We start from the raw sequence: 13,196 nt of genomic DNA, 5'->3' as shown, positions 1-13,196 counted from the left end.
AGGTATTTTACTTTACTAACAAAAGCAATTTTAAAATGCACTTTTTAGATATTTTTATTGAATTCCAGTTTCAATTCAACTATATTTTAACACAAATCATGAGCAAAGCCATTACCATGTAATAAATAAGAAATATGTTGTTGCTCATTTTCTAAAGGTGAAAATAAAAAATTAACTATCTTCAAAAAATGTGTAGTAAATGCTGTAATTGCTTAAAATAATATATATAGTTATCTTCCTAGTTATCAAAAGTAATACTAAATTCTACCAGTGAGAGAGAATGAACTTTTCTTTAGGAAAGTAATTGAAGATTATAAATGCAAAAGAAGATGCATATCAATTATTTGAAGCAGGGGTGTTCAAACATGGCCCATGGACCAAATCTGATCCACGGAGCCAAGATATTTGGGCTGCAGGGCTCTCTACAGGTCAGGAAACTTGGCAGAGGGGAAGCAATGACCATTATTACTACCATCTCTCCCCTGTTGCCAAATTCCCAAGCCCCTTGTGGCTTGGTTGAGGCTAGGCCAAGCCCCTCTTTCCCATGCAGCTGGATCAGAGATGGGGCCCTCTTCTCACCCATGCAGCTGGATCAAGGCCTTATCATGCTCCCCACACCCTCTGCATGGCTGGATCAGGCCCCATCACACCCACCCAATGCACAGGATTGGGCTCACCAGCTGGTTCTGGAGGTTTCGTATTTGCTAGTTTAAATCATGAATAAAATTGGTGATTGATTCAAATCAACCTCTTTGTTTTTTAATATTAAATTTTCTGGTTCCTTTATGCAATCATGTAAGTTACTTAGTAGGCAAGTCAAAATTGTGGAAAAAATAAATGCAAATTATATTCACTGGAACTATTGTGTAAGCAGAAAATGTTGATGTTGGTCTAAATCACTCAAAGAAATAAGGGAAGTGCCATACAGAGAGCAGCATGTGTAGCGTGAGGTTTATCTTTTACAGTAACTCACCTTGGTACTTCAGAAGCTTGTGGAAAAGTGAAAAATTACTGATTACTGATAAGGAAGCCTGGAAAATTATAAATTATATTACAGATTAATTCTTTACAAAGTTTGGAGGAAAAACAGTAATCCTAAAATTTATACTAGGGGAAATGTATATTAAAATGAATAAACAGAAACACTGTTTTTAAAGCAAAGCCAATGTAAATGAAGGAGGCAAAAGATTTGACAAATAAGACACATTTTGAGACCGATGTCTAAAAGGCTTTTGATCATTTTGTTTCCTTGATCCCTATTGTATGTTGTGTGGATGAGCCCCATCTTTATTAAGAAATGCTTTGAGATCATTAGATGAACAGCACTATATGGTTATGAAATTATTGCCATTATTGACTACCGAATTAAGAAATTTTTACCAGCACCACCATAAACAAGAGGTTGATGCAAGCTGAGTAAATGGAAACTCACTATTTATCACACTACTGTAAACAGAATACACGAAGGCAGGACACTAAGTTAAATGCAAAGGGTTTTTTAGGTGCTATTTGTTACCTCTTATTAATTGTAGTAACAATTGAAGTTTCTTTCTGCTGGTTTCTAATTCCTCAGAGAGCACAAAAAGATGAATTGGAGAAAATAAAACAGCATTATGAGACTTCAAAAAAAGAGGAACTGAAGCTACTGGACAAGCCAGAACAGTAAGATTTTTTCTGAAATACTTTTGCATTGTTTTGAATGGCTCTTTGCTACCAGGCTAAGGGGGTTTGGGAATATAGTTCGGGGTGGTTAGTTGTTAAAAATCCACATTTCAAGATGGGATGCGAAAACTTTTTTTTATGTTACCTATAACATTGCATCAACAGGTGCCACTGGTTAAATATACTGATGTTACTATGTGATCCTTCCTGGTCATATTTTCTGTTCCTGTGTTCTCCCATCTTTAAAATGCTTATGTTTCTCTCAGAAGTACTAAGGATGAATTAAAGTTTGTAAAGCAGCAACGTGTTCCAGAATGAAAGGTTGCCATAGTTGTTACTGTTGTGATATGCCCTGAAACTAATGCTCAAGTCACCAGAAACCTTAGATAGAATCATATTTCTGCTTACCATCATAATATGTGAGCCCAGTCCCAGTTTTTATCCCTTATATTGGCTTCTGCTCCCATCTTGCTGCTTTCCTCACTCTCGACTAGCCTCCACTCCACTCTTCCCATGCCATTCCACTACCTGTACTCCCACTTAAAGGCCCCTCTATCATTTCTTCTTTTCCCCTCACAACTCTGCTGTTCCTTATTCATCTTAGAGCAGAGCACTGTGTGGAAAAGCATGATTATTAAAAGAAGAATGGAGGCAGCAGATGTGGCTTTGGTATTTGATTGCTCAGGATTTCAAATATCAAAAGCAATATTAGTTTTACACCTTTTTTTTATAAGGATGGATGTTCGTGGCAAAGGGCAGACACTTTTGTTTTCCCCACCCTCAGGCTAAACTGAGCACTTGCTGCTGATAGTTGATCATGCGCTGCTTTGGGGAGCAGGTTAATGCTGGGGACCAGAACTCTCTCTCATATGTTAGGACCTCCAATTATGCATATTCCTCACATTCATGTACTATCTCGCTCATTCATGATGTGTCTATGGGTTTTAGTTGACCATACTTGAGTGAGCCTGGGCCTATAATGTAAGGTTACAATGTGACTACTTGATGTTTTCCAGAGCTCGAATTTTTGGCAACCTATTTGCAGTACCTCTGGGTAAAATAAATATAAATGCATTTTATGTCCTGGAAGATATGAATCATACCTAAAGTTCCAGAGTTATAAGAGGCTGTGCCCATTTTTGTAAATCACAATGGGGAGAGGTTGGTCTTCATTAATCACACAGTCCGTTTTATGTTATCATTGTTCTGAAATTAAAAATAAGAGATTTTAAAGGAACAAATTATCTCTGGTCATTTAGAATAACATTTATATTCTCCTCTACTGCCAGTTCTTTACCAAATATATTTTATAAACTCATCTAATTATCCCATAACTTCCTCTCTTATTGGAAGATAAGACTTTTTTTTTACTCAAATTTTGCTTCATGATGAAGCAGTCCACCAGAGATGCTCTTATATTATTTTTATTGGTCACTCAAAATACTACACTTCGTGAAAATTCAGTAAATCGACAGTTGCTTTACAGTTCTTCAGTCAGTCTCAATAAACACAGGCCTGATGCTTTTGTTGGAACTACATTTAAGCATGGCATTCCACAAAAGATTAAGGACAAATTAATTTGACCCTTTTTTACACGGATTATAATTAGTTACTGCAGGGAATAAACCTGATTGCATTTTCATTAGTAAGTATCAGAACAAAGTTAAAAAGGAAATGCCATTTTTTTTAAATGATTACAAATGTTAACAACAGTTTGCATATAAAGTGCCTTGTAACTGTTGGGCTGAATTCTGCTCAGTCTGAAGGAAGCTTTTGCCAACTTCAAATGTTTTGGCATTCTAAATGAATAGAAAGTTTTGCTGATATCAACAATGCCCTCATTCACATGTGATTTTGATTTGCTTTCCTGGCATGTTACATTTGCTATTGTTGACACACACTGTAAATATATCTTAGCAATATGCAATATCCCCGTAAATTTTGTTTCTTAATAAAAGTTGCTAAAATGCTAATAGTCATTACAGTATTTAAGATTTATATGTGCAGTTGACCACAACATAAGCCTTTGGTGGTGGCAGATGCTTTAGCTAGCTTCCATGTACTGCATTTTGACTGTAATGTAATCTCTCTGTAGTTCTAGTTATTATGAGACCATTAGTACATAGGGGAATGGTAGTACAATGCTATACCATGCATCTTTACTATGCATGTTATTGACTAGAGAAAGGGAATTATCTGTTCTTTATAAGCAAAATGTTAGTTTATTCCCAAATAATGGCACTGAACCTTATTTGTCTCTGTCATATTGTGGCATATCACTATTGACTTTTGGTAGGAAAAGAAATCTTCCTATATTCAGGAATCAAAAGACTCCATGAAAATTCAAACTTCATATAGAAAAAATAATTTTCAAGCCCATGTGGTTTCAGAGACAGGTCATAAAAATGAATGAATATGCTTTAAAGGCTTAAAAACCAGTGGGTGCAAAGAAGTCAATGTTAATTATTTGTAAAAGTATTTCACATTTTTTAATTCAATCTCATTATAATTTGGAACACAGGTTTCTTGGGTGCTTGTAATTCACAATATTGGGAATAACATGTTCATTTCTGGCCACTTCATGCTGGGCTAAATAATGAACTAATAAGTGTACTAAATGATAGTAGTTTTCCTTCAGACTGTGCATAATTTCATAAAAGAGAGATTTCTAACCAAATATATCTTCTTTATCTATTTTCCAGTCCTTTAATTTTTCTCATACCTCATAGTTATACAGATTTCAAGAAAATGGTCTCTTAGCCAATTCCTAGATTTCAGTTTCAAAAGTCCTCCAAAGCTGGCAGAGAGAGAGACTATACCAAAATGTCTCAACTTTTTAAAGCTTTATATGGATAAAATCTGGCATATATCCCTTCAGCGTTGCATATGTCATTAAAGATTAACCCATTTCATTTAGACATGTCCTAGACCCTTGAAGAGAATTTTGGACTCCCCAAAATAGGGGACAGTGAACACTTTGGGAAGCACTGGGTTAAATAAATTAAAGTTATCTTCCATATCTATTTTTTAGGGTTCTCTTGTACTCTTTCTCCAGCATTGCCTTATTCAGTCACCTTGACACATATACCTGTCTGTATTCCAATAGAGGGCAGTTCCAATGAATTTCTCTCATTCACAAGGGAGACCTTAGGGCCAGGTACAGACATTACATTTTACTGGCATAAGTGATCAGAAACTGGTCTATTCCCATAACAAAACAGAAGTTTGGGGCACATAGACTGGTTTAAAAATGGTGGTAAGTTTTATCCCTGCCCACCCCCCCGCTTCCCCAGGGCAAATGTATGTTCTGTTCACTACCAGTCTAAACTACACCACTTCCAGAAAACCATATCACTTAGGTTGATACTGTCTCAGAGTTTTTGAATGGCTGTACCTCGCCTGTGATGTGGCCCAACATCTTATGTTTTCAGAACCATCTCCTTGTTACTTGGAGATTTGATGCTGGTAATATGCATTTCTTCTCTCATCCCTGTGTTCATAGAACCTCTGGCAAAGAACATGAGAATTTTGCTCCATTGGATTTCTTTTTTTCAGTTAAAATTGAGAGAGACCATTTTATATATGGCTTCTCTGACACTACTGTTCTGACACATAATGTATTAAGATGCAATTGTACAGAGATTTGGTGTTACATTGTAGTTCTCATTTTCACAGGTTTTTATATGAGTTATCACAGATACCCAATTTCGCAGAACGTGCACAATGTATTATCTTTCAGTCAGTTTTCTCTGAGGGGATAACCTCTGTGCATCGGAAAGTGGATATTATTACTTGTACATCTAAGGTAGGTCCAGCCAGTCTAACAAAAGCTAATTGCAAATGAAATTGATTTAAAATAGTATAAAGTTTTTATTTCCTTAAGCTACTTCATGGTTCCTAACATAAAAACTTTAGTCTCTGCATTTCCTTTTTAGGAACTTTAATGCATATTTAATAGCATGAAGTGATGTGTTTAATGTAGTATTCTGTCTCTAATATAGCAAATTCTATTTTTAACTGAATGGCAGATTTTAATTAACTTGTATAGAGTCAATCATTTTATGTAAATAGCGTAATGTAAATTATATAACATTTTCAGTATAGTCACCTTAAAAATTGTACAACCTAGTATAGTAGACCTGTTATAATAGTAATAGCAGAAAGAAAGACAGAAAGGCAGCATCAATCTTCTCCAGCACTGGGTGCGGGCTGTGCCCAGTGCTGGTCCCAGGTGGCAGCCTCCTGTCATCCGGCACAGATTCGGGGCTCACACCCCTGCGAGGAGTCTGGCACAACCCCACAGCCCTCCCGGGGTGCAGGCCCCTGGATTTGTGCCACATAACAGGAGGCTGCTGCTGCCAGCAAGTGTCCCGAGTTTTGCTTCTAAGATTTTGAGGTGCAGTTTCTGAGAAACCTCTCCTTGTATCTCCTTGAAACTTGGCAGGCTTCATGCCCTCAGAAGGGGTGAACATCCCTGCAATTTTTGCATAAATCAGGCAACAAATAATAAAGTTTTAGGTATTTTCATGATTCCCCATTATAGCTCATGGGCAAAACGTCGAAATGCATCAAAACAGCAAAACAGTTTTGACAAAATGAAATGTGACAGTGCTTTGAAATGAAATGAAATGATAAAATGAAACACTGTCCCTTTGAAACGGTGAAACAGACGTCAAAATGAAATGATGGTGTTTCGCACAGCCCTAATGTTTGTCTCTGTGGTATCAGTGAAATGCTGTGAACTGAAACGAAGTTCCCACAGGACTGAAATGCTTCAAAAAAAACCTTTGCATTCATTTGTGCATTCAGACCAGAAACGTAAGCAAACTTCAACCTGCCATTAGTACTAAAAATGTACTTGGGGACTCCTAAAATTGAAACATTTTTCTTCAAGTTTTAGAAATGCAAAGAATTGTTCCTTGGATTTTACTCAGGATTTCCATATACTTCTAAAAATAATGTTGATATTGAGTATTTACATGATGCTCCAAAGAGCATAAACAAAGCCTAAGCTTTGCAGAACCTCTTTGAGATAAGACAATGGAATTGCTCCCAGTTTATTTAAAAAGGCACCTGATTTGTGAGCCACTGCTATGGTAGTGTAAAGGGACCTTTACTTTTCTTTTACAGTGTAAAAGGACCTTAGAGTACTTTTCACTTGTTTTAAGGTTCTTACTCTACTACTGTGACACAAAGTAGGAATCAAACTGGCCGACTTGTTCAAAGTTATGGAAGAATTTTAAAGCAGAATTGGGAATAGTACTCAAGTTTACTTTCTGTTTATCCAGCCTTTCTCTTTCTTCAGATTTTTCCAGTACAACCCACTGAAAAGATATCAGTACAATTTATGCTGCTTACATGTACACTTACACTCTGCATATTCCCATTTTGTAATCAAATTCTCTTACCATATACCTCATCACTGAATTTATCATTCTGCCTTTTGAATCAGCTCTCACCATTTTTTAATGTCTGGAAGGGACAATGTTAGTTTACATGGAGGTCAAAATTATTTACTAGGCACTCTGCCAGGAGGCCATTTCTTCTTTTTTCAGTAATTAAAAATAGTTTAGGACCAGCTTGTGGCTCAGCCTTCCTGTCTCCCATATGTTGCACCAGCTACAGACCCAATGCAGTTTGTTTTCTTCCTAAATCAGCAGGGAAATTGAGAGAGGGATTATGAATCACTGAGTCCGTTCCAGGTGCAGAACAGAAGTATACTTCCCCGTAGTCTATGCCTATCACAAACTAATGATAGAGGGCTCCCCTATAAAGTTTTTTTATAAAAAAGTGTCTGTGTATGTGCAGTAACCTCTTCTCAAATAATTTATTTGAAGAACATCTACATTCATTTTGTGTCACCAGATGTTAGACAAATATGAACTAATACAGAATAGAAAAGGTCTCTTAATTTTTTTTTCTCTTTATTGTCGGATGGATGTACCAGTTTGGGGGTGAGGGGGTTGTCATTGTAGAGATAAATAATTCTCTTTTTAAAAAATAAACTTAAAAAATGCTTGACTGTATTAGTCCAGACTGGTATGTAAATCTTGTTCCGTGTTGTTTAAATATTTCTTTTTCTGATGCATCATATTATACACTGGCTTTTAGATTTTTTTCTTCCAAGTTTGATTTATGCAAGTACAAGCCACATTACTTTGTCCTATAAATGAGCCAGCATTGAAATCTTGAACCCAAACCCCAATCCCTTGGCTCAAATCTGTTTTAGACTGGTAAACAAATGTGTTCTTATAGCAGTATAATATATCATTCAAGTAACTGAAAAAGAAACTCTTTGTACAGCTGAAACCAAAACATTGTATGTTGCATTCCAGCACAGAAAGAATTGGTTTTCTTGCTTTGAAAACAAGATTTTTAAATATGAGAATTGACACAGTAGCCTGATTAATAGTGTTGTGAATCACAGAGCTTCGTTTTGCTCTGAAATGTGACTGTAAGTTGGTGTTGCGGTAGTCTCCTCATTGCCCAGAGATTTCATTTAAAATTTTCTCTGCTTACAAGTGAAGGGATATTTTTTACTGCTGATTCTGCAACCAACCTTTTAAAAAATAAACTAAGTGATGTCTGGTTTCATAAGAGAAGATAAAAAAAAAAGATGCTGAAATCCAAATTAATGCACCCTGTTACACCTGTGCTACTCCCTTGTCTCCTGATTGTTGCCCCACTTGCACCTTTGCAAACCCCAGCAAAGGTACTTGCTCAACTTGTTTGTGCCTTACAGAGCAGCTTGAGTTTCTGTAGTTGATAATCACAGTATAACTTGATTGTGTAAACAATGAACATTTAATATGGAATATGCGAGAGACAAATGTTGACCTCCACAATGTCTTGCTTGCAACTACTGCACTTTAAGTTCAAATAGTGGAAAACTGAACATTTTTCTTGTGTGGTTGAACATGGAGGAAGTGTTTTAGGGAAACCCACATTTTTTTAAAGCTGTAACTCCATACACCAAAGAGCCAAAATATTGTCATCTTTGTGACAATCCAAAATTACAAATTAGTACTTGTTTTCCAGGCTTTGCTGAGCTTGAAAAGTGTGAAGGAAATTCTAGGTTTGATTTTGGCTTTTGGAAACTATATGAATGGTGGGAACAGGACACGAGGTCAAGCAGATGGATTTGGTCTGGAAATTCTTCCCAAATTAAAGGATGTTAAAAGCAGAGTAAGTACTTGTTTTTACTTATTGGGATATTTGTAAAGAGATCTTTGTGTACTCCATCATTAGTTCCTCTTCTTCACTCCTTCTTGCCACTAGTTCCTCTTCTGTCTTCCTCCTCTTACCTTTCTCTGATTCTAACAGCAGGACATTGTGTATGTGTTACTCTCCGATTTTCACAGTTTCCCTCAATGTTGTTTCCCCAGCTGCTGCTCCTACAGTGTGGTCAGAAAAGATTGTGCAGCCACACCACTGCACTCCTCTGGATCTGCCACTGCTGAAAGGTTCAGCTAAGGGCTCAACAAAAAAACATGTATTGATTTGAATTCCTGAGCCTAGGCCAAGTAGTATATAGTAAGGCTTCTTTTTTAAAATTGATAAATAGCACATCTACATCAAATGGCAAGAGGTATGGTTTTGATCTCAAAACCTCCAAACTCTAGCAGGTCTTTGGTATTTGAGTCAAATTCATAGTCTGGATATTAGTAGTAGGCAACAGTCAATCATCTGGATCATGGTGTATGCGTAAGATGTCTAGTCAGGTGCCTGATGAAACCACTAGTACAGAGTCCTGCAGCCATCACACCAAGACCTTCAATGCTTATGCCTAGGCATGAGTATGGAGGAGTGGAGGCTGCCCAAGACCTATCATGCCCTTTAGACCACTGAGACAGAATCCAAAGGCCAGACCGAGTCCAGAAGTTCAGTGCCTCAGTGGATGTAGCTTCTGCCAAAGAGCAACAGATAAGAACTGCTGCTGACTGGCTAACACCTCAGTGAGGACATGTTTCTGTCAGGGTGATGTCCCTTAGCATTCCTCCAGCCAAGGAGTACCCACAAGTTAGTGAGAGCTAGGGTTTTGAGGCACCGTATTGAGGCTAGGGTTTTGAGGTTGGAACATTGCATTATTTTATAGAAGCTATCTCACCACAAGTACCCTAGCACATTGACAGGAGGCCCTCCAGTCATACCCAGTCTGAATATGAAATATATGAATATGATATATCTATATCTATATAGATATAGATATAGATATATATATATGACTATGTTTTAAGGTCTGGTTTGCAATCAACCACCACATCCCCTAGATGTTTGATGGGACCAATGGTGCAAAGACAATCTTTGAAGTCCTCAAAGCAGAAGGGAAAATAGGTCAGGCTTGAGTGCAGTGCAACCCAATCCAACCAGAATGCATATGAGATCATTCCTCAGCAGGCAGGAAAAGAAACATTGTTTCCTCTTTCTGTCACTATTGCCTGGTCTTTGGATGCAAAGGAAAGTGAAAACTTCAGTGTTTGCAGCAGCATTTCTGCTGAGATTGGTATCCTGCACTGTGACAGAGGCATAGTTTGAAATGCATTTTCCAGATGCTGCTAGACTAATCAATTGCCAGTTTTGAGGATTAAAATGGAATTTTTTCCCACAAAATAAGACTGGCAATGTGTCTGAGATTTTTTTTTTTTTTGGATTATTTTTGTCTGTCTTCCTGGGAACATCCTGAATGCCCTGCTTTAGGTTAATGAGAAGCGAGAATAAATTGTGAGTTTCTCATTTCATCACAAGTTTCTGGCCCATATTCATTTGAGGTCTAAATCTCTAAAGGACTAGTCAACAAAGATATATATGAGACACCAAGGGTGCTTGTATACACCATGGGTTTTAATCATCATTAAATTAAATAGGCTTATAAAATCTATGGATGTGACACTTTAATTCCTGACGAGCCAAACTAAACTGTTTGAGGAGTTTTAGTTTAATGCACAAGAAAGACTTTTAAAGCACCAGGAAATCCCACTCATGCAAACAGACATGCAGTTGCTGCTCTTGAAAGGGCAAAAATCATGGTATGTATACGAGCCCCAAGACTTAACTGGTATACCCTGTTAGCCTGGAGGAAGAAAAGTCCTTGACGTACCTTTTTGTGCACAAATGAAGGTATCCTCTTGTGTACTTTTTATGCTCACCTGTGACAGGAGAAAAACAGGATTTACACGTTGTCTGAATCCTAGGGGTTAGGATAAATAGGACCAACCTTGAACTTTGATTATCTGGTCTGGAGGGAGCATGTAAAATTATAGTGTACCTCAGGAAGGTAACAAGGATGAGAAACCCAACAGTTAAAATCCGTGCGTGCGTGCGTGCGTGCGTGCGTGTGCATGCACGCACGCGCTCCATTCTTCTGTTCTCCAGATTTGCTGGTATGGATGAAATAAAATTTGACAGATTTGATATGAGGACATGTATAGAATAGAATGGCAGTAATGATTTACTTCACAAAAGCAATCACAATAATAACACGTGATCTCAATTTTATGTCTGTCATGCAACCTACCACCATAGTATTTTATATGAATGTTAGATAAGCAGGATTGTTTAGCCTGCCTGAAGACTAGTGACTTGCTTAGTTAACAATTTTGCTGCTGTATGATATTATTAAAATATAATGTGGGGCAGACTCAAATATAAACAGGACATCTCTGTGCAGGAAATCATACGTTGTGCATATCTGAACATTTATACTGATAGCTGTCAATACACACTATATAAAAACACAAAAGAAAGCCATCAAAGACATTCCATATGTAATGCCCTACATTGTCTTTCTTTTGCACAGTTTAATAATTTCCTGAAACTTATGATTCCATATCTGAAATGCTGTTTTACCCATTTCCCCAAGACAGCTGGGTTATGTTGATTCAATAATACATGAGAAAATAAAGCACTGTCACGTACCCTGCTAGTATGTGATGCAGGACTAAGAAAACAGTGTATATGCAATGGACAAATTTACACTGCATGGTTCTATATTTGATATTACATGGTTAAACATCCTTATTACTTCTTGACCTGTATTATATTGAAAATGAGACTAGATGAAATTAATAGTTACTTCTGGCCTTGAAATAAATGGATTAATTATGTTTTCTAGACAATTCTAGTGTCCATTCATATAATTACTTGAATTATTAGTATTTGTGTTACAGCTGGCAAATTTTGTCCCTGTAGGACCCAAATAATTCCCAGTGCTGTTGATAGAAGTTACTGAAATTCTGTCTTGCAAATATCAGGACCCTGATGATTAAGTAGCTGGCTTTTTGTGGGCAGTGACTTTGACTAACATGCCCTGGGTCCTGTTCCAGATGGCCATATAAATAATAATAACAAATTGGATTCCCTTTTAAACATTTCTTTTGAAACTGCACTTACCACATTTTTGCCTCTTTTTTTCAATCCCAATTTAACTTCTATATTAACATGTTTAATTTCTTCCTAGGATAATGAAATTAACCTTGTGGATTATGTTGTCATATATTATCTGCGGCACTGTGATAAGGTAAATTATTCATTTGGTGCATTGACTACTGTGCCACTACACCTCTTAAATATAAAGTACTTGAATGTAGTACAAAATATATGTTACATTTCGGATATTTTTTGGAGAAGTTGAAACCTGATTGGAGTTAGAACTTAATCAGTGTTCCTGTCATTGTCTGAGATCAGGCAGGGGCACCCTATTTAAAAAAAAAAACAAACAGCTGGTTCCTACTGTTAAATGATGGCTACTTTGTCTACTCTGTTCATCTACTCTGTATATGGCTACTCTAGTCTACTTTGTAGACTAGATAAAGTAGTGCCCAGAGTTAAAATAAGGTTTTTAAAAACCAAAGCTAAATATAAAATATGAACAGATTTATACTTATAGATTTATATTTGTGCATGACTACAGGGCACTACAGAGCACATTCCTAAGACACTCTAAGAAACTTGTCCTAAAATCTGGGCAGTATGAACAATCCAACCCTACTTAATATGTAATAGGCAACAAGTATTCATTATGCTATATGGGTGGACAAGGAAAGTTACAGGATTTGTCTGGCAGCCTCGTTAGAATGGTCAGTTTCAGCGTTTGTCATTGGAAACTGCCTGCCAAGACACCTGCCATCATTTAACAGTAGGAACCAGCTGTTTGTTTGTTTTTTAAATAGGGTGTCCCTGCCTGATCTCAGACAATGACAGGGACACTGATTAAGTTCTAACTCCAATCAGGTTTCAACTTCTCCAAAAAATACCTAAAATGTAACATATATTTTGTACTACAATGTGGGAAACCAAATGCTGCATTTTCAGTGTGACTTTCCTGCAAGGGAGAAGCAATGGTAACCGGGATATCTCTGATGCCTGAATGCAGTAGAAGGTTGCTGCTTCAATTAGGGATTGATTGTAAAAGAAGAGGTGCTGTTGCACTAGATAACCTATGTTTTGTCAGGTAAGGTACTATGTACCATGATGTATGTTGAAGGAGTCCAAAGCTTTGGACCAGAATCAAAAATATATATCTTGCTGACATTAGA

At 37.0% G+C, this 13,196-nt stretch overlaps 1 protein-coding gene across 2 annotated transcripts in view; it reads left to right on the top strand.

Annotated features, from left to right (window-relative positions):
• Nucleotides 1-13,196, top strand: part of FMN1 (formin 1) — a 236,426-nt gene that overhangs the window by 132,172 nt on the left and 91,058 nt on the right. For both annotated transcript variants that reach the window (XM_025197756.1, XM_025197755.1), the window contains 4 exons: nt 1,574-1,662; nt 5,338-5,467; nt 8,701-8,847; nt 12,119-12,178. In XM_025197756.1, the coding sequence (XP_025053541.1) occupies nt 1,574-1,662; nt 5,338-5,467; nt 8,701-8,847; nt 12,119-12,178 (426 nt within the window). The remainder of the gene's footprint in view (nt 1-1,573; nt 1,663-5,337; nt 5,468-8,700; nt 8,848-12,118; nt 12,179-13,196) is intronic.

The sequence above is a fragment of the Alligator sinensis genome, unplaced genomic scaffold (assembly GCF_000455745.1).
Source record: "Alligator sinensis unplaced genomic scaffold, ASM45574v1 scaffold262_1, whole genome shotgun sequence".
Lineage (NCBI taxonomy): Eukaryota > Metazoa > Chordata > Crocodylia > Alligatoridae > Alligator > Alligator sinensis.
The sequence above is the reverse complement of the archived record's forward strand: the minus strand, read 5'-3'. Positions and strand labels throughout refer to the sequence as shown.